General features: G+C 28.4%; 5 protein-coding genes across 8 annotated transcripts in view; 3 read left to right on the top strand and 2 right to left on the bottom strand.

Annotated features, from left to right (window-relative positions):
• The window catches only part of LOC122515241 (protein jagged-1-like), a 55,684-nt gene extending 48,756 nt beyond the window's left edge, over positions 1–6,928 (top strand). For both annotated transcript variants that reach the window (XM_043632516.1, XM_043632515.1), the window contains exons 8-12: positions 4,724–5,146; positions 5,412–5,916; positions 5,990–6,403; positions 6,472–6,731; positions 6,827–6,928. In XM_043632516.1, the coding sequence (XP_043488451.1) occupies positions 4,724–5,146; positions 5,412–5,916; positions 5,990–6,403; positions 6,472–6,731; positions 6,827–6,901 (1,677 nt within the window). In that variant the 3' untranslated portion in view covers positions 6,902–6,928. The remainder of the gene's footprint in view (positions 1–4,723; positions 5,147–5,411; positions 5,917–5,989; positions 6,404–6,471; positions 6,732–6,826) is intronic.
• Positions 6,929–6,951: 23 nt separating this feature from the next.
• On the bottom strand, positions 6,952–7,952 carry LOC122515245 (ADP-ribosylation factor-like protein 2). Its single transcript, XM_043632523.1, has 3 exons — positions 7,835–7,952; positions 7,563–7,713; positions 6,952–7,466 (listed from the first exon to the last, which is right to left on the bottom strand). The coding sequence occupies exons 2-3, from the start codon at positions 7,625–7,627 to the stop codon at positions 6,977–6,979; spliced, it is 555 nt and encodes a 184-aa protein (XP_043488458.1). The 5' UTR covers positions 7,628–7,713; positions 7,835–7,952; the 3' UTR covers positions 6,952–6,976.
• Positions 7,953–8,049: 97 nt separating this feature from the next.
• On the top strand, positions 8,050–10,094 carry LOC122515244 (replication termination factor 2). 2 transcript variants are annotated; one of them, XM_043632521.1, is made up of 4 exons: positions 8,050–8,222; positions 8,438–8,821; positions 8,903–9,282; positions 9,577–10,094. In XM_043632521.1, the coding sequence occupies exons 1-4, from the start codon at positions 8,154–8,156 to the stop codon at positions 9,632–9,634; spliced, it is 891 nt and encodes a 296-aa protein (XP_043488456.1). In that variant the 5' UTR covers positions 8,050–8,153; the 3' UTR covers positions 9,635–10,094. The 2 variants fall into 2 exon arrangements, with proteins under 2 accessions (XP_043488456.1, XP_043488455.1); XM_043632520.1 differs by having other exon boundaries at positions 8,903–10,094.
• Positions 10,095–10,227: 133 nt separating this feature from the next.
• Positions 10,228–20,950, top strand: part of LOC122515242 (probable ATP-dependent RNA helicase Dbp73D) — a 46,845-nt gene continuing 36,122 nt past the window's right edge. The window contains exons 1-6 of the mRNA XM_043632517.1: positions 10,228–10,312; positions 10,540–10,949; positions 11,032–11,244; positions 11,331–11,541; positions 11,611–12,045; positions 12,152–12,285. Of these exons, the coding sequence (XP_043488452.1) occupies positions 10,254–10,312; positions 10,540–10,949; positions 11,032–11,244; positions 11,331–11,541; positions 11,611–12,045; positions 12,152–12,285 (1,462 nt within the window). The 5' untranslated portion in view covers positions 10,228–10,253. The remainder of the gene's footprint in view (positions 10,313–10,539; positions 10,950–11,031; positions 11,245–11,330; positions 11,542–11,610; positions 12,046–12,151; positions 12,286–20,950) is intronic.
• Positions 18,451–20,950, bottom strand: part of LOC122515243 (lachesin-like) — a 121,876-nt gene continuing 119,376 nt past the window's right edge. For both annotated transcript variants that reach the window (XM_043632519.1, XM_043632518.1), the window contains 3 exons: positions 19,787–19,906; positions 19,015–19,185; positions 18,451–18,874 (listed from right to left, as the gene is read on the bottom strand). In XM_043632519.1, the coding sequence (XP_043488454.1) occupies positions 18,516–18,874; positions 19,015–19,185; positions 19,787–19,906 (650 nt within the window). In that variant the 3' untranslated portion in view covers positions 18,451–18,515. The remainder of the gene's footprint in view (positions 18,875–19,014; positions 19,186–19,786; positions 19,907–20,950) is intronic.

The following is a 20,950-nucleotide window of genomic DNA, read 5'->3' as shown; positions in this document are numbered from 1 at the left end:
TCGACGATTATAAGTAACTATAATGATAACATTTTAATATGTTGTTATCGTTGTACATATGTATATAGCTCGTACTTAGTAATTTTCGCTGTGACTGCACCGCTTGCACATCCAAGTGTTCAGCAATCACGACCCTTGATATCTTAAAAGTTTTCTACGCTGTGTCGTTCTCGCGCATAATTATTATAATTATTATAATAGAGATCGTACGCGTTCGTTGTTATATCATATAAATAAATAAATGAATAAATAAATAAATGAATAATTAATTAAATGAATAAATAAATAAATAATTAATTAATTAATCAATTAAATTAAATAATAATCAATCCTTTAGGCGAGGCACGTCTGCAAATAAACACACAACAACAAAATGAATAAAATAAAACATAAACGCATGTGCAGCATGTATGTAACACGGTGGAACCTCTCAGTATCCGACACGATATTTTTAATTATTCAAACGTTGCAGAGAAATTGTTTAAATTTCATGAAATTTCTGCGATCCCTATCACAATTCGAGAAACTTTATTTTACTTTTCCTGTTAATTCGGATACTACAGATTCTACTGTATATATAACGCATTTATAACGCAGTGATGAGGTTCAAATATCAAAGAACGATAATGAAGATGTGTGTGTGTGTGTTATTCTCCGAATAATTTTTTTTTTTTTTAAGAAATCTCGTTACTTACACCGTACAACGTATCGTATATATATATTATATAACGTACTGCTTACGATTTTATAATTTTAACTGATGATTATACTGATTGCGTTACATTGTTTGGATACTTACATTTATACCGAACAATTTTTACGATTCACTTAAAACACAGTGAAAATCATTTCCTAAGACTTACGATACATTTATACGAATATACATACGTGCGCATACCTGCATACATACCGTGTAATATGCCGATAACGCGTTAATATAAAATTTTCATTGCGAAATATGTACGTGGGTGGGTTGAAAAGTTTTGAGTCTAACGTAGAAAAATTATATGTTTTTTTTATTTTTCCCTTCTCATTTTAGTTTTCAATATCGAACTAACTTTTGTTTTTTATAATAAAAAATAAAAGTGTACTATTTGTTTTTCGCCGAGGCTTAAAATTTTTTTAATCCAATCCACAAATTGATATATAAAAATGATGTTTAGCCTTCGAACGTTCCTTTCGAACGATATTATTGTGATATATTATTATTATTATTATTTACGTAATGACATACTTTCCCACAGTATCGTTTTTTACTTCTTTTTTTATTATATATATATATATATATTTTTATTTTATTTTATTTTTTAACTTTCTTCCCTCTTTTCCTTCGTTAAGTCTATCGTTGTACTATGTCTATTTCTTTTTTGTTTGTTTTAATTTCGCAACACTATGATATCGTCATGAACGAAAAAAAAAAACGAACGTATATGTATGTGTGTGTGTGTGTGAGAGAGGATAAATGAATAAATAAAATAAATAGATAAATAAATAATAATAATACTAAATGAAAAAAACTGAAAAAAGAAGAAAAGAAGAGTGAAAATTTGGCGATACCATTAGTTAGAATCTAACGTATGCGTATTTACGAACGTTCACCGACAGAAAATGCGATTATTTCGTGTAGAATTAAGTTTAATAAAAATAGAAAGATGTAATGAAACAAAAAAATGACAAAAAAAAAATAATTCAAATAATAATATTAATAATAATTATATTAATAATAATAATATAATAATCATAATAATATTAATAATATTAATAATAATAATAATAATAATAATAATCATAGTAACATTAATAATTAATGATAAGACGAGGAAAAGTGCAAGGAGAAAAAAGAAATTAGTGTAAATATACGCCGCTTTTACTTAACGATTCTAACTATATTCCAGTTACTGCGATTACAACAACTACAAAAAAAAGAAAAAGGAGACAAGTTGACAAGTTTTTTTTTGTTTTTTTAAAACAAAAAACCTTTATATTACATTTAATTATAAATTTATATAAATAATTTATACGTACGTACGATATTATATTTACATCTTCGTCATTTCTCGATCAAACGAACAAACGTGTGTGCATTTTAATATTAATTCAATCAACGGTTAGTTATACACGTACACGTACACGTACACGTACACGTACACGCAAAAAAACGTGACTTTTACGTATTCGATGTTTTTATCCAATAGACACATAGTTGGCAAAGTTAAGGAAAAGAAAAAAAAAAAGAAAAAGAATAATAATTATAATAAACCGGTAAGTCTCTTGTATACTTTCTATTCGATCTATAGTGATCGATTAATCTCGTATTTCGATATGCGATTAATAAGAGAAAGAGCGGCGTAGCAAGCCTTCGAGAAGAATTGTAAATAGATTAACCCCACATCCCCCTCCTACACCTTCATCTCTTCTATTCCCCTCCCTCCTTCCCCACAACCGTTTAATCAAGTATTATAATATAGATAGGATCGTTCTTTCTTCCGAACTCTTATCTAGATGTGCAATTTTATTTTGTGGGGAGGGGGGAGTTCCACTTTTATTTTATTTTATTTTATTTTATTTGTTTAATCATATTTTCTTTTCCTCCCTTCCCCTTTTAAATGAGGAAGAAAATAATAGAATTATATCAATTTGCCCCCCCCTCTCCCTCATTTCGTAGAAATATAAATATAAATAATTTCGCGACGATTTATATATATAAATATATATATATATATATATACATAATTTTATATATAATATTTTTTATTTTCTATTTGTGTATTCTTAAAATTATTCCTAGATCACGCGGGGCAATAGTTCGAACGTCGAACGAAAGTTTATTCGTTTTACTTTCATTTATTTTTTTTCTTGTTTGTTTGTTTTTTTTTTTTGCAATTTTAAAATATAACGAATTAAAAAAAAGAAAAAATTACAAATAAATAATCCGGGAATTAACGTTACGTTTATTCCGGGAGGATAAAAAGTGGGGTCTCGAGGATCGATTTTATTCGATCTTACGTTGAACCGTTAGAAGATAAGTGAATTAAAACTTACAACTTATTAATCTAGAGAAATGAATGAATCGTTTAACTAATGTCTCTCTGATCGATGATAGATTTTAGTTTAAGGGATATACACCCACGCGTTGTGAATTGTGATCGATCGCTCGTCAACGACAATGCCGAGTTAATTAACGAAATGAGCGAATACATTGTTGTAAATAACTTCCCGTCCCCCCCACCTCCTCTTCCTCCCTTTTCGTATCTTATTTTTGCTCCTGCCCAACCACCCCCTCCCCCTTCCCATCCATCACCATTATCTCTCGCATTACGTTACGACGATGAAGAGTTTCAATAAAAAGTACAATACTTCGTCAGAATGCTTTTTTCTTTTTCTTGTTTTTATATTAGCTTTTCCATCAACCCTCCCCCCACCACTACCCTCACTTTTAAAGAATAAATAAATAATAAGATAATTATTATAGTATAGTTTTCATTCATTCATTTCATTTTTATCATAAAAATAATGAATATTTTATTATTTCAAAAATGAAATTACAATCATTAACAATAGATCCTTACTGTTTTATCGTTTAATATATAGATCATAAATATGGATCCTTGTTTTTTTTATCTGATCAAAATAATTCTCAGTTGGTAATAATTGATCACAAGTATACCGCTAATAAATTAATAATTCAAATAGTTCAATCTAAAAACATGATATATATATGTGTATACATAGATACGTGTACACATTTAAAGGTAATTTTGATATAATTGAAGATAATACACTTAATCATCGTCAAAAGTGCGTCTGGGATGAACAATAAGCTCTAAGATCAATTTCGCGACGAGACAACAGAATTTACGAGCCCGGACGAACATAACGTAAGATAGATTAGGATGATCACTGTATAAGGAACTGTTGAAATTACAACACAATGGTTCAGAAAAACCACTTGATGAGAATACTCGGTAAATGAGTCATCTCTCTCTCTCTCTCTTGACAGTCAAATTTCATTCATCGAAATTGTTTCCTGAACCAATCTTCGATCATTCTATTCCGTGATTTAATATTAAGATTTTGTTCGATCTTCGATCATTAATATATCGATCATTGAAACATTACTCATTTCGTGGCAAATCGAATTTAAATTTCAATTGATTTGACATTAATTATAACCGGTATGAAAAATTCGTAAAAAAAGAACAAAAAAAAAAAATGTAAAAAAAATTCAATAGTTTGGATATTAACGAAATTAAATTTGAAGAATGAACAGTACACAGGTACACGCGTATAATTAAACTAATATATTGAAATATACTTAAATTTTTGTTATTCAATGGAAAAATAAAATAAAATAAAATATGAAATATATGCTACAGCAATATATCAAAAATTCGATCAAAGAATCTAACTACTCAGAATTTGATTACGAAAAATGGGATAAATATTACGAAGAGGAAACTTTTGAGGGTGAATACGACGAGGAATCAGAATCCAGCGATGATTTCGAACGAGATCAATTGAAGGATAGAAAGAAAAAGAAGAAGAAGAAGAAGATAAGTTTACAAAAATTACTCGGTGTAACATAAAAAAAAACAACAAATTTGGTAAACTTTAATCAAATTAGCCGCGAAGTATAGAATCCTTTCTATTGGTTTAATTTTTAATATTCCATTAAGTTAAAATACGAAACATTCGAGTATTTAATAAGAAAATTGTGTTTCAGGTCGTCCTAAAAAAAGATGACGACGATGCTTCGATCGAAACTTTAATTACTCCGGAAGAAAAAGATGTTGTTTCCGAAAGATCGCTCAGCGAATCTTCGATTCATCCTTGCTTGAGGGATATCGATATAAGCGATTCGCAAATGAAATTATCCAATTTGAGCACGACCTTTCCAATCCCAAATGATCCCGGGGTGGGCCCAGCATTTTGGATTCTTCCAACTCAAGAATCCTTTGAAGAAAGTGGGGTTTACAAATTTGACGAACACGCCAAATTCAAAGGTCTCAAAGTTATACAATCGATTGCTGAAATGTTGCAAACGGAATACATTGATTTAAGATATTACGGAATCGATCCACGAATCGTTGAAATTATTTGCTGCGCTTTGCAAAATAACGCATCCGTTCAAACGATCGATCTTACGGTACTTTCTTTGTTTTTCGTTTATAATTTCCTCCATACAATTTGAACACGTTGATCGTTTGATTTGTCATGGAAATAAATACAAAAATTCTTCTAAATTGCTTAAGAAAATTTATTTAAATTGAACGAAGATAATTGTCAATCGAATTTCAATGGTTCAATGAAATTGGTTTCAATGGAAACACAGCTGTGACCTAATTTTGAGTCAGGTGGCGATCAACGTGTTAAATACGTTGCAATACTGATTATTGTAATTATTTTTTCAGGACAATTGGTTGACCAAAGGTGCTTGTTATTATTTGGGTGAATTATTGCAGAAAAGTAGTACGATAAATAATTTAATTTTATCCAAATGTCGGATCGGTTCGAAAGGTACGGAAAAATTGTGCGATGGAATTTCAGCATCGTCCTCGTTGATCACTCTTAATCTTAATTCTTGTGATCTTAATGAGAAAGGATTAGAAGTATTAGCATCCGCGGTACGAGATAATGAAAGCTTGGAAGAACTTTTTTTAGCAAATAATAATTTAAACAAAGCTTGCACGGAACATATATGCTATATCATAGCACATTCGAAATCCATTAAATGGTTGGATTTATCATCGAATTCGTTGTTCGATCAACAAACTTGGAAAAGTTTGGCCAACGCTTTATCGAAAAATTATATTTTGGTTGGATTAAATTTATCGTGGAACGGGATTGATTCTGAATGCGTCAGATACTTGACAATTATTTTAAGAAGGTCGCAACTTGAAATTTTGGATCTTAGAAGTGAGAATTATTTTCCTACGAATTAAATTAATTAATTATACTTACTTTGCTGGAATTAATTTTTGATTTGAAGGTAACATGTTAACGAAATCTGATGCAGAAATTATTTCCAAACCATTGTCGACAAACAATGTATTAGAAGAATTATATTTAGGAAGTAATCCTTTAGGCGCGGAAGGTGCATTTATTTTGATTTCTTCTCTTACTATGAAAAATTCACCGGACAGTAGTCTTCGTCTTTTAAATTTAGAAAATGTCTGGGCAGATAAAAATATTCTACCAGAATTGGAATCTATAGAAAATGAAAAACCATGGTTACAAATAGAATTAGGTGGTATTCTTAATAATTACAAATTAGTAGGGCCAAATGTTCAAAAAATTCTTTTGAGGAGAGCTCAATACGAAGCGATGGCACAAAAACGAAAAAGACTAAGAAGAAATTTTGGTCATTTTGTATTATCTTTAACTGATAAATCAATACATGAAGGTATTTGTTGCACGATTATAAAATGAGATGCTACAATTTGATAAAATTTATAATAAATATTATTGCAGGACAATTTAGAGAATTAATAAGACAATTTAAATTGAGATTATCTAAATCGCTTATCAAGGAGATCATCAATGCTTTTCCTGGACCAAGAAAAACAGTCGATCAAGCTCTCATAAAAGCAATTTATTTGAAAGAATTTCCTGACACAAAACCACCTCCAGTTAAACCATCAATAAAAAAAGAAGAAGAAAAGGAAGAAGAGATTGTAAAAGTAGAACCTGAAAAACCAAAAGCAAAACAGATACCTAAAGAAAGACCTGAGGTTAGTATAAAAAAGAAATAAAGAATCTATTAATATGATTATTTAACAAATAATTATAATCATACGTCTTATTTTATTTATGCGATCACATAAAGTATTCCGAAGAAATAATCTATGAAGTTGAAGAAGAAATATTTAACGACTGGTATGAAAGATTAGAATATTATTAGAATTTATTTCGAAGTACTACTATTAAAATTTCTGTAATAAATTAAACGTATTAACTTAACACGAGGATTTAATATTTAATCGATATAAAATATTCTTGCTGCGATATCGCTAACAATCCAATTAATACCTTCGACTAAATTTTCTCCCGTAACTGCAGAACATTTGTATATCTGCCAGTGATGCGTTTTAATGTTAGGTAATTCTAAAATTTCAGCAATGTCGGATGCCGAAAGTGCACCAGGTAAATCTTGTTTATTAGCGAATATCAAAAGACTTGCGCCTTCCAATCTTTCCTCTTGCAATAATTTATATAATTCTACCTTGCAATCTTCTAATCTTCTACGATCAGCACTATCGATTACCCATATTAATCCATCCGTAGATTCAAAATAATTCCTCCAGTATGAACGCAATGATTTCTGTCCACCGACGTCCCATACGTTTAATTTGTAACCACGGTGTTCTAAAGTTTTTATGTTGAAACCCAGCGTTGGGGATATGGTGTCTATAGGCTCTCCATTTATTCTTTTCAAAACTGTTGTTTTACCTGCGTTGTCTAATCCTCTGAAATATTAATTTACATTTTAACAATTTAATAACATACTTTTTTGTTTATTTTTAATTACAAAAAGAAGATTGATAAATCAATGTAATACATACAACATTAGGATTCTCATTTCTTTTTCTTTTTGCTTTAATTTCTTCAACACTGTTAACAAACCCATTTTTGTTAAAGTCTTGAAACACAATTGGAATACGATTGTTCTTTATTTGAGCATATTATATTCAAAGTTTGCTTTGAATAAACGTCCTGAAATAGTAATCAGGTTATTTGTTAAGAAAAATTCATATATTAGTAAAAAATAATAAAGCATTGTAACATAACCCTTAGGCACATTAATTTAACAATTTTTAACTTGAAATACATTTACCTTTTTTGTTGTCACAAATTATTTTCAATTGAAATGGAAAATTATTGTATAAAATCTTTTAGAAAGCTTTTTATTTTTATAGATTAGTTTATTTGACAGTACTTGGTAATTTCTTACTGTTAAATGAAATAACTATAAAAATATTACTAATATTAATTTGGTAACACTGACAGGTTATAAAACGGAAAATAAGTTCCTAGCGACACTGACGAATTTCGGTTGGCATCACTGGGACCTCCATTCAGTGTACGATATAGCTTGTCGAATTAATTACGATTATTTTTTCTTTAAAATAATAAATAATTAATCTTTTATTGCAATGGGTTGCGATGGTGGAACTATTCCTCGTAGAGACGAGCTCGTGAGAATAAAGAAGAAACCTGAGAAAGTAAGTACCCATATGCATTTTATTTAAAACAAATATTTTCTACATATAACATAACCAAAAAAATATAATCTTTGGCAATAAGAGAATACAATTTTATAATGCAATAAACGATTACATTGCAATAACTAAATTGCAATGTTGTAATCTAAAATCTTATAATATTTATTATTTAAAACATATGTAATAAAATGTTTTTTGTCGTTCTAATTTTACAGAAAGATAAAGATGCTGAATTAGCATTCAGATGGAAACATTGTACTATACGACAATTACCTTTGCAAGCACCAGTTGTTGCATGTGGATTAGGTCGTCTTTATAGCAAGGAATCTGTTTTGGAAGGACTTCTTGATCGTGATACACTTCCAGAATCTGCTGTTCACATTAAAAACTTAAAAGATATCAAGAATCTCAATCTTACTCCTAATCCAGCATTCAATGCGAACAAAGCAGAAAAAGGAGATTGTTATGTTGATGGTGGAAAGAGTCCATACATTTGTCCAGTTATTGGATTGGAAATGAATGGAAAGTATAAATTCTGCTTTTTGTGGACTTGCGGTTGTGTGATGAGCGAACGCGCACTTAAAGAAGTCAAGACTTCAGTACGTAATACATTAAATTAAATTTTTATTTTCATATTTTTGATTACAAAGTATTATTATTTATTTCTTTTTGTTTTAAAGGTATGTCATAGATGTCAACAAGCATTTACTGAAGCGGATATTGTTATTTTGAATGCGGTTGATGAGGATCTAGAATTAATGCAGGAACGTCTAAATGCACGCAAAGCTGCACAGAAATCTTCCAAGAAAAGGAAAAATAAAACTGAAAGTACTTTGACTGAAAGTACATCGATTGAAAGTACTTCGACTGAAGTCAGCGATAAAGAAGAAGTACCGAAAAAGAAGATCAAAAAGGAAGAAAAATGTTCAACTTTACCTAAGAAGAATGTAAATAGAAATGAAGCTGAAGATCCTGCATATAGAAAAGCTAAAGAAAGCTATAGTATTGCGAAAGATCCTAAAGCCTCCGAAGTATTCAAAAGTATATTTACTAGTCATAAATCTGCTGACGATCAGGATAGGGCTCATTGGATTACTTACAATCCATTTTATAATTAGTTTTTAATTACAATTTATTTCTTTCTGTAAAATAATTTCGTTCGTAATTTTGCTTATAGTTCTTAAGATTTAATTAATTAAGATTTTTTTTTTTAATCTTTAATTAAGATTTAATTAGCATTAGTACAATGATAAAACTTGAAATTACATTATTACACAGAATTTTCTAATAGGTTTAATATTAATCTAATAAAAAGAAATAATTAAGTATTCAAAAGTATATTTACGAGTCATAAATCTGCTGACGACCAGGATAGGGCTCATTGGATTACTTACAATCCATTTTATAATTAGTTTTTAATTACAATTTATGTATTTCTGTAAAATAATTTCGTTCGTAATTTTGCTTATATATAGTTCTTAAGATTTAATTAATTAAGATTTTTTTTTTAATCTTTAATTAAGATTTAATTAGCATTAGTACAATGATAAAACTTGAAATTACATTATTATACAGAATTTTCTAATAGGTTTAATATTAATCTAATAAAAAGAAATAATTAAGTATTCAAAAGTATATTTACGAGTCATAAATCTGCTGACGACCAGGATAGGGCTCATTGGATTACTTACAATCCATTTTATAATTAGTTTTTAATTACAATTTATTTCTTTCTGTAAAATAATTTCGTTCGTAATTTTGCTTATAGTTTTTAAGATTTAATTAGCATTAGTACAATGATAAAACTTGAAATTACATTATTACACAGAATTTTCTAATAGGTTTAATGTTAATCTAATAAAAATAAATAATACGTGTATATAATTTACAAAAAGTAATAAATTCTACTTATATATATTAATTATTAGCATAATTATTTCACATATTTTATTTTTTATATCACTGTAAGTGAATTTAGTTGTAATGTTTTATATTTTAGTCACTAGAGTGCGTTGTAGTATCCAGATAGTAATGTTATTTGATGGCGGATCACGTGTTGCTACTTTCGATTGTGTTTTAGTGTTAAAATTGTAAGAATTAATATCAATGTTTAATATTTTTATATATTAGAATCACAAATTTAGCTTTTTTTAATATTAAATTTATTGTTATACGAACAATAATACCAAGTAATAAGAAAACATAGATCTAACCTATATTGTTTATACAAGTGTTGCAAGTTCTATTTAGTGATGCACATATATTATTTTATCTAATTTGTAAAACAATATTATATAGATTTTATTTGTAAAATCATGACTAACGAAACAATCACGGAAGAAAATGGAGAAGAGAATGGAGAAGAAAATGAAAATATCATGACTAATGGAACAACAGAAGAGAAAGTAGAAGAGGGTGAAACTACAAAACCAGATTTCTTAATCTTAGGTTCTAAGAGTCATAAGAAAAAGCGAGAGGTTAAAAGAGTATTACCAAATTGGTTAGCGAATCCAGAAATAATATGTGCAGACTTAAACAGCGGTCCAACATTGGACGAAGTTAGTTCCTTAGAGCCGCAGCTTATAGAAATTTTGAGAGTTAATGGAATAGATAAATTATTTCCGGTACAAGTTAGAATAATCAATTGGTTGTCGAAATCTGAAGAAGATAGAAAAAAATTAGGATATTGGCCACGAGACGTTTGTGTATCTGCACCTACAGGCAGCGGTAAGAATTTCTTAGTAATTATCATATAATTTTTGTTTTTATTTTAATCAAAGTATTGTACTTAATACTATGTTTATTTCAGGTAAAACTTTGGCATACGTATTACCAATAGTACAACAATTACAGTCTAGGTTAGTACCAAAAATACGTTGTTTAATTGTAGTGCCGGTGCAAGAACTGGCTCTACAAATTCACAAAGTAGTCCTCACTTATACGTCTCATACAAATTTAAAAGCAGGTTTGATAACGGGTGCCTCATCATTTGAACAGGAACAAAATAATTTAATCAGAAAAAGTAAATGTTTATTTTTTTATTAATATTTTTTTGACCAATTAATCATTTCTAAATTTTAGATTATAAATATGAATTGTTTTTTCCAGCTATTTCAAATGAGTGTGTAAGCTCAGTGGATATACTGATAGCTACACCGGGACGTTTAGTCGATCACATATTAAAAACTCCTGGGTTTTCTTTAGAATCCCTTCGCTATCTTGTTATCGATGAAGCTGATCGTGCAACAGAATGGTTGCAGTATATTCCTGAACTTCACTTAAATGCACTGCCATTGACTTTGGAAAATTTATCTTCAAGGTATTATTGCATGATCTTTTGTATTTGGTATACATCAAATTTGAATATTAATACATATTTCTATTACAGTCCACCATTTGCACAAAAATTGTTGTTCAGTGCAACTTTGACGCAAGATCCTCAAAAACTAAGTCAATTTCGACTATTCCAACCCATACTCTTTACATCAGTAATAGTTACTGACAAAGATACAGATGTAAATTTGGACGAAGAAGTGGGCAACTTCGTTGGACGTTATACAAGTCCTGAAGAATTGAAGGAACGTGCGGTTGAGTGTTCTCCAGAATTTAAACCGATAGCACTTCGTGAAATTTTACTAAAAAAGAAACATTTTCGCAAAACTTTGGTATTTACCAATTCCACTGAGTCAGCGCATAGATTGTCGTTACTATTACAATTACTTTTATCTGAGAAGAATATCATAGTCGAAGGACTTTCCAGTAGAATCATAGCCAGGCAACGCGAGGAGATTTTGAATAAATTTGCATCGGGTGAAATTAACGTGTAAGTATTATACTCGAACAATGATAGTTTTGATCACTAAGTTTGACTTATAATTCAATGAAATATTCAATGAAATTAATGTATTTTATGTATGTTTTTTGTTCAGTCTCGTTAGTTCGGATGCATTAGCCAGAGGGATGGATATACCAAATGTTCAATTGGTAGTATCATATGATCTTCCCAAACACATCAAAGGGTATATACACAGAGCTGGAAGAACAGGACGCGCTGGTAAATCAGGTACTGCAATATCTATTCTAACATCCAATCAAATTGGTATATTTAAGCAGATGTTGAGTTCCGCTCACAAAGCTTTACCAAAAATAACAAAATTGGAATTAGATGATATTGCTGATCAATTAAATTACGAGGATCATTTAAATAAATTAAAAGATCTTTTAGAGGAAGAGAAGGTTGTTACTATAACTAAAAAGAAATCTAAGAAACGAAAATACAATCAAATATCAAATGGAAAAAATAATAAATAATATTTTATATATATATATATATATATATGTATGTATGTGTGCGTGTGTGTATATCTTATTACTATTTTTCTATTTAGAAAAGTAATTCTCCTGCAATAAAATAGGTGTAAGTAATATCGTAAAATACATTTGATAGGGTAACATCGATAATAACATTTTATTGTCTGAAGTTAATAGTATCGTACATCATGCTTATACCCTACCGCAAATAACTCTAGGAGCAGCTGAGATAATCTTCAAATAGTTTTACTAATTATTCATCAACTTCCACGGCTTTATTCTCGTCGAAGGCAGATATATTCACAAAATCTTCTCTTCTTTCTCTCTCTCTCTTTTTTTTCTTTTTTAATTTATAAAAGATAAATGATCATCATTTTTATGTATATATATATACCGAATAACGACACAGACACGCAATTCATTTTTATTTTAATTTTTTATTACTATTATTGCTGTGCGTAACTTCATTGCTATCCAAAGACTCCGACGATACAATTGTCACGTCTTCGTTATTAAACATTAAAATAAATTAATTAATTATTTAAGAAAATAATATACAAAAATATTAATTTCGTTGGGTACAAAATCTTTTTTAATCGAAGTACAAGTAAAAATAAATATATCTTTTTGCTCTTCCCTGTAAATCAAAGATTTGAATTCTTTTTTTATGATTTATAGTGTTGGTTCGCACGGAGATAGACACAGCATACAATAATAATTTGCAACAGTGCGGGTTTATCATTTCAATTTAAAGCTATGGCATGTCTTAAGCTGTCGGGGGTTTTGCATAGTTATTTGTTAGATTAATCGGTAAGAATGGGGGGAATTAGTTTTTATTCGTTGAAAATTCTTTTTTTTTTGACTTCGTTCTCTTTTTTCCTCTCTCCCTCTCTCTCCTTCTTTCCTTCTCTTTTTCTCTCTTTCTGTTTAGATTTTATTTGTCAATTAATTTTATACAATATTCTTTTATAATTTAATTTTTCATTTAATAAACGAAATCAATCGATAATAACAGTAACAATTGATACCCTCATTATCCACTCGGAGTTTTAAATTATTTCAGAAAAAATATAATTTTAATTATATTTTTAATATTTTCGATATGGTAATGGCAGTTGCGATTATAAAAACAAAAAAGAGCCACCCCCATAGAATATACATACAATTTTCATTTATTATCTAATAAATTTCATTTAATATCTGATGGCCGGTACATCGCTTTTTTATTTCTAGATTAATTAAATTCTATTTATAATTTTGGCAGTGTATTTATTGCTCAATCGCAATAATAATTGAAAAGGGATAAAGTATGTATATATATATAAAATAATTTATCTTAAATAGGGCTCAATATGAACAATTCTTCAAGAGATTAAATCCGCCGAACAAGTTTAAAATAAATAATAATTAAATTTAAATCCCCGAAAGCTCAATAACTCCAGCAGCAAGAGGAATATCAGGATTCACATTAAATTTTATAGTTTTTTTTTTCGTGTTAAAGATACGTAAGTATACTTACATACATGCCCCATTTGTTAATTAAACGATATATGGTATGCATTTATTATTATTATTATTATTATTATTATTATTATTATTATTATTAATATTAATATTATTATATATTTTTTTTGTTAAATAGCGAATCAAACCTTTTTTTTAAATCATTTCTCGCATTCGTTAATATGTTACATTTTTATTATTATTATTATTATTATTATTAGTATTATTAGTATTATTAGTATTATTAGTATTATATTAAATGTATGCATGTATGCACTTATATATGCATTTATCTATGCATGTATTTATATGTTTACGTATGTATAGATGTTGAATGCTCACTTTTATTCATTTTTCTTATACAAAATCTAAATTCAAATTAGACAACGATCGATTCCCGATTACGTTTTTATCATTATTTAATTAATTATATAAATAATTAATTAAATAATTAAAAAACGCGCGTTTAACATTCTAATAATCAGCCATTCGTTATTATCGTTGTCATCGTTAATCATTCCTATCGACAAAGTCAACATTGAATTTTTGTTCTTTAATTATTTACACGAATAGATTCGTTAACGTTTATATAAGTGTGTATGTACATACATATTATGTGGTCCTATATGATTCATATGTCTCGTTGCCATGTATATGTATCATCATCATCATTATCATTATCATTATCATGATCATCATTATTATTATCATTCCTTAGCTTTAATTTTTCTTTTTCTTAATATTCAAACACTCACTTGTACAAAGATCTTTTTCTTTTTTACCTTTTCTCTCAAACATTTCGTCGATCACGACAATAATTTTGTGAAAAAAAAAAGAATAAAATTTATCTATTTTTAATTCTAAACACATTGAATAATAAATTAATCATTACAATATACACCAACGTATTTAAATAAATTTAAATGTTTATATGCGTTCATAGTATTTTTGAATTATTTTTACAAATTAGAAGTTAAAAAATATATTTGTCTTTTTTAATTATTATTATTATTATCGATCGTGATCGACGAACGGGTAAAAGGATTTTTAAAAACATAAAAAAGGATCGATTAATTAATATATATATATATGTGAAATGTTTACAAACCCGCACACATACATCTGCGTGCGTTTAGTAAACCCGCTGGAATTAGTACGACGTTAATTCGTTATAAAAGATGTTAATTGTTTAATTATTTATACGTATATTAAACTTTGATCAATGTAAATGCGTGATCGTTTAAAGCAGGGCTTTTCAAAGTGTTTAATTTTATATATATAATATATATATATATACAACCCCGTATGGTGTCGTAGAAATTATAACAAAATTAACAAATTATTTAAACCTGCAACGATCATAAATGAATTTCATTTTTCTAACAATCAACACTTATATCATGTACATAAGTTTATGATAAGTTTATGATAGTGAAAAAGAAGATAGCACAGAGTTTATGCTTAGGGTCACGAAAATATTTGTTCGGATTAAAGATGGAGTTGCCAATTGGAAAAATTTGAGAAGCCCTGATTTAAAGGGAAATGATTCTTCTTATTCTTTTTCTTTTTTTTTTTTGCGAGACAACGGGAAATTATGATTGCAATTAGACGATGATCAGTTTCAATACGATCTTGCGTACAATTCTTTTTTTTTATTAATTTTTCTTTTTATTTGTTTTTTTTTTGTTTGTTTTCCTTTCTTTTTTTTTTTCTTCTTCTTCTTTTTCTTTTAATTATCTCATTATTATCATTATTATTAATAATATATATCGCGTAGGAAGATTCCAGTGAGTTTATTTAAATAAATATTCTCATTTTTCAGAGATGTGGAAATCTACCATACTGTATTTATTGTCGTATCCTCTCTCTCTCACACTTTCGTATTTGAGACTACAGTATATCAGAAATCGATCATTTTCTTTTTTTTTGTGTTCTTTTTTTCCTCTTTTATTCTAGCAATTATTTACGAATCGATTTTTCTGTACGCATGTAATTCGGTCATTCGTTTCATTTCCTTTTATTTCTTCTTTTTCTTTAACTTTTTCTTTTTTTTTTTGTTTCATTTGCTCACGTCAGTCCATTCCATATTTCATGTTCTTTTTTTTCTTTTTCTTCACATCTTCGTCGTTATACGATAGAGGCCTTTTTTAAGAAAATATTATGGAAGACGACATAACGTTTTTTTTTTTTTTACGCAACGACGATTATTCTATACGCAATATTAAACATTTTTTTTTTCCCCATCACAATTACATAAGGAAATATTATTATAATAGTTATTAATAAGCGTCACAAGGGCTATTTTTAATTATATTTCTTATTTTAATTATACGATAATATTGTTCGTAAGTAATCAAATAAATTGAAATATATGTGCGAATAATTAATAATAATGACGATGATAAATCAAAATCTTGTAACGATTAAACAAAATGATCGTCATATATATCTTTTTTCGTCAAATAATTTTCATTATGATGTTATACGAATACAAAATTTATATCAAAAGGAACAAAATAATTAATTAATCTGACGATAGTAAACGGCCAAACCATTTTGTTTCTCTTTCTCTCTCTATCTTTTTCTTTTTCATTTGGTTTAAATCTCGTTGATCTAATTTTACATTCTTTGCCGATATACTTTGCATGCTTGTTTTATTGTATTCTCTATCCCTCTCTCTTTCTATCTCTCTCTTTTTCGTTTTTTCTTTCATTTTCTTCTTCGTTAAATCTTCTGAAAGTTTATCTACAATTTTCTTTTTTTTTAAATAATTCTGTTTTATCTAAATAAGTCTACTAAGTATCCCCTGGCACGCGAGCCAAGTTTTTTTTGGTTTTTTTTGTTTTAGTTTCCTACTACTCACACACATTCACAGAGTTTTTCGTATTTACAGAATTTATTTTTTTTTTGTTTCTTCTTCTTCTTCTTCTTCTCTTTTTGACTTTTATTTTTTTTTCCCCTTATAATTTTCTTTCTTTTTTTGTTTTTTTGTTTTTTTTTCCTTTTGTTTTTCAATCGAAAGAATCAACGAATCCTTTCGCTTTTGGTCGCACCACACATTTCTGTTCGCTCGATTTTTAACTTTATTTTTTATTTATTTTATTTATTTATTTATTTAAATTTTTTTTTTCGTTTTTTTTAATCAATGGACTATTTTATTATTAAAAATTTGCGTCCTCGTGTTTTATTACATCGATTAGAAGGAAGACCTTGTTCTTGTTTTGTTTTTTTGTGTTTTATTTCTTTTTTCGCACGGTTTCGAATAGTTTCACCCTGCTCTTTTATTTTATTTTATTTTTTTTTAATTCTTTCTCTCTCTCTCTCTCTCTCTCTCTCTCTCTCTCTTTCTCTCCTTTTTTAATTTTTCGTATTTTTAATTATTACAAAAGAAAATATGATTTATACATCTACCAACGACGCAACTATCGAACGTTAATTGCGAATTTGTGAAAACTATCGTCAAACTAAATGTATTTTTTAAACAAAATTTATTACAATTATATATTACACGGGATTTTAATACGCGTGTGGATAATTTTGTAATAAATAGTTCTTATTACAATTAAAAGACAATTAAAAAGAAGAAAAAGATAATAATTATTATTTAAATTAGATTTTGTACTAGTTCGATTTATTCGATACATATTTCTTTTTATTTTTCTTTCTTTCTTTCTATAAAATATACGATAATCGAAATAATTAATTAATCGAAATAAAATAGAGAAATAAAATATAATATATTTTAAAGTGAAAATAATTGAAATAACACAAATCGAGGATAGAGAAAACCCGTGCGAGGAAGATTTCAACGAATATATATATTATTGTTAATATTTTTATTATAAATAAAGAAAATAATTCTTTTTCTTTCCCGTTCTTGCTATCTCGCGTCAGCGTTGAACTTTGACCTATTGTTTTCCTGTATTTACAGTCACGTATTAATTTATTTAATTAATTAATTATTTATTTATTTATTTAATCGTATTCCGTCAGAATGGAAAAAACATTTCTATTTGATATCGTAGGATTGTCGCATACGCACGGTGCGTTTTTTTTTCATTTTTTAAATCTTATTACTGCCGCATTATTATTGCACAAAACAAAGGAAGCTTACGTCCGATCTTGTCTTTTATTTTTTTAAATAAAAAACAAAACCAAAATCCAAACAGTCCAACGAAGAAAGAATTAAGAAAAAATAACGGGTAAAAAGAAAAAGAAGAAGAAAATTAAATCGTAACGATTTCGCAATTGAAAATATGATATATTTAACAATATTTTAATTAAAATAAAAAAATAAAAATAAAAATTTTACGAATAATAATCGAGGCGAACGCGTAAAAATGATTTGCGAAAAAATAATAATCCTGACAATGAAAACACGGACAGTATCGTCGTTTTCGATGGGTTTCTTTTCTTCGTAAAAATTGTTTCGTTAAAATCTATTCGAACTGATTTAGACAATTATTTTAATAAATTCTCTCACATCAACCTCAATAAAAGAAGAAAAATAAAAACGGTGTTACGAATAATCGAACCTTGTCTAGAACTCGCCGAATTAATTTCAATCCATGACGGAGAATCGGATGGTAGGGTCAATGGTCGATCGGTTTTACCACCTTCGTGGGAAGTACTACCAGCCATAATCTGCGTTGTTCCAAGGTCGTCTTCGTTTCCTATAGAATCCGAGTCATAACCACCCGTGAAGTGTACTTTTCGTCTGTTGCTATTGTTTCCACCATTAGTTTTTTTCCTCTCCTTGCTAGTAAGTTTCTTTCGTAGTTTAGTTTCAGTATTTTTCGTCAAAATACTCGGGGTAGTTTTATCGAATAATTGCAATTCTGTTGAGATCCAAAAAAAAAAAGAAACAATACAAACAACCAAAATCAATAATTAGGTATATCATTAATATACATTTTACGAATAATTAACACTAATACATCGATTAATCGAACGAATGAAAAGGAACGAGTTTAGGTACCTTGGAGACGTACGCATCCTTCAGCCTTTCCAAGGGCGTTAACCGTTGAACAAACGTATCCACCGAAGTCAGCCTTTTTGAGAGATTTGACAGTGAGATTCATCTGCCAAGAGTAATCGCTCAACTGTTCCTCCGACATCGTGTATTTGTCGTTCGGCGGCAGCTTTTCCCCTATACCATGGTGATATTGCATCGGTTTTAATTTGGCCAAGAGCTTTCGTGAATACGTCACGTCGTTCATTTCGCACGCGTAACGTCATACCGCAGGTAGATTTGTCGTCGAAAGTACTATGTAATACGACGTGATAGAAAGAGGGAGATAGAGAGAGAGAGAAAAAAATAAATGAGTGGAGAAGGGGAAAGTTAAGAGTACGTATTATTTATCCTTATCTTCCTATTATTTTTTCTATTTCCATTTCAAATTGTATAATACTTTTGTACGTGTCGGATGATTGTATTTTTAAATATGGAATCACATAATATTTTTTTTTTTTTTAATAACACAACAATTGTACGTACCATGTAATTATATTTAAAATTGATAACGTTCGAATGAAATAACGAAACGTTTCAGTTTAAAGCTTAAACACGTTTGTGCAATTTTGTTTAATTATAATCGTGCGCGTTTGACTAAAATGTTGTCAAATTAATAATGTTTCCTATTTACTGTCTCTCTATCTCTCTTATTTTGATTAATATCCTTTTTTAACTGTCATTTCGTTGTTGAATCAACGAAACATACGCATTGACAATTACTAGGCATTTCTCTCACCTGAGTCCCTGTACCAGGTGTTCATAGCTTGCGGGGAAGCTTCGACGTAGCATTGTAGTACGACATCGCTGTCAACTGGAGCACCCACCAATTGATTGGGTATTCTGATCAGTGGTTCGACTGTATCAGAGAGAGAGAACAAAAAATAGAAGAAGAAATTTCGTAAAAATGGAACAACACATTATACACTGCAGAACAGAATAGCAAAAGAACAGAAATAGGAAAAAATAAAATGAGGGTATAATAAATAAGAAATAGAAAAAGAGTAAAAGATGAAAAAAGGAGGTAAATATTCAACACGTTGAATATGAACAATCGACTAAGTGGTCTAATGAAAATTATCGAGGAACGTTAAAACTCCGAACGTTAGGGAAATTCATTTTCTACCAACCGACCACTTTCAACACGCTTCTTTAAATATTCCTGTAGTTTTATGATGATCGATTTTTTACCACATTTGTTCACACACATACACACATACACACATGTATGTATGCATATGCATATGCCAGCAATTCGGAAAGTTCGAGCTGATTTTTAAATACGTTTGTTCTCGATTATTATAATATTTTTTCATTAAATATATAAATTTATGTATTTTTATTTTTCATTTCTATTTTTTTGTTTTCTTTTCACGTTGGAAAATGATGAATTATGTTCTATTTTCAATCGAGCATCCCTACGTTGATTTTGTTTCGTTTTGTTTTTACAAATTTCCAATTTGAATAATCGAGATTTTGTTAGAAATAAATGCGTTTGATGATAATTAAATGACGTAAAATAACAATTAATAATTACATTTGAAATATTTAATCATCAATCGCTATGAACATTTAAAATAGTAATTAGTACAAATGGTATTTATGAGATATTATTAAATTTATTGAATTAATCATTGATAATTGGATTTTTCATTATCGCTAATAATTAATATTCGAGTGTCGTGTAATTTTAAGCTCATACGATCTGATTGATTTTTATCGAAAAACCTAAATGTTCATACGTTTGGTAATATATATATATATATATATAAATACCTGTATCAAATAGGAAAATAATAATCGCATTCAAAATGGACGATTGAAACGTTTTTTTGTAAATATAATTACAAATTCGCGAAACGTGTGATACTTCCATTCGATTAAATTTCTAAATTTATTTAAA

This window comes from Polistes fuscatus, unplaced genomic scaffold, assembly GCF_010416935.1.
Source record: "Polistes fuscatus isolate 324 unplaced genomic scaffold, CU_Pfus_HIC Scaffold17, whole genome shotgun sequence".
NCBI lineage: Eukaryota > Metazoa > Arthropoda > Insecta > Hymenoptera > Vespidae > Polistes > Polistes fuscatus.
Note: the sequence above shows the minus strand (reverse complement) of the source record. Positions and strands in the feature narration are given on the sequence as shown.

Bases quoted from the DNA above. Each gene is read 5' to 3' on its own strand.
- LOC122515245 (XM_043632523.1), bottom strand. From the start codon at position 7,627: ATGGGTTTGTTAACAGTGTTGAAGAAATTAAAGCAAAAAGAAAAAGAA. The intron at 7,467-7,562 runs GTATGTATTACA...TTAATATTTCAG, and splicing joins GAAATGAGAATCCTAATGTT to AGGATTAGACAACGCAGGTA.
- LOC122515244 (XM_043632521.1), top strand. From the start codon at position 8,154: ATGGGTTGCGATGGTGGAACTATTCCTCGTAGAGACGAGCTCGTGAGA. The intron at 8,223-8,437 runs GTAAGTACCCAT...CTAATTTTACAG, and splicing joins TAAAGAAGAAACCTGAGAAA to AAAGATAAAGATGCTGAATT. The intron at 8,822-8,902 runs GTACGTAATACA...TTTGTTTTAAAG, and splicing joins TTAAAGAAGTCAAGACTTCA to GTATGTCATAGATGTCAACA.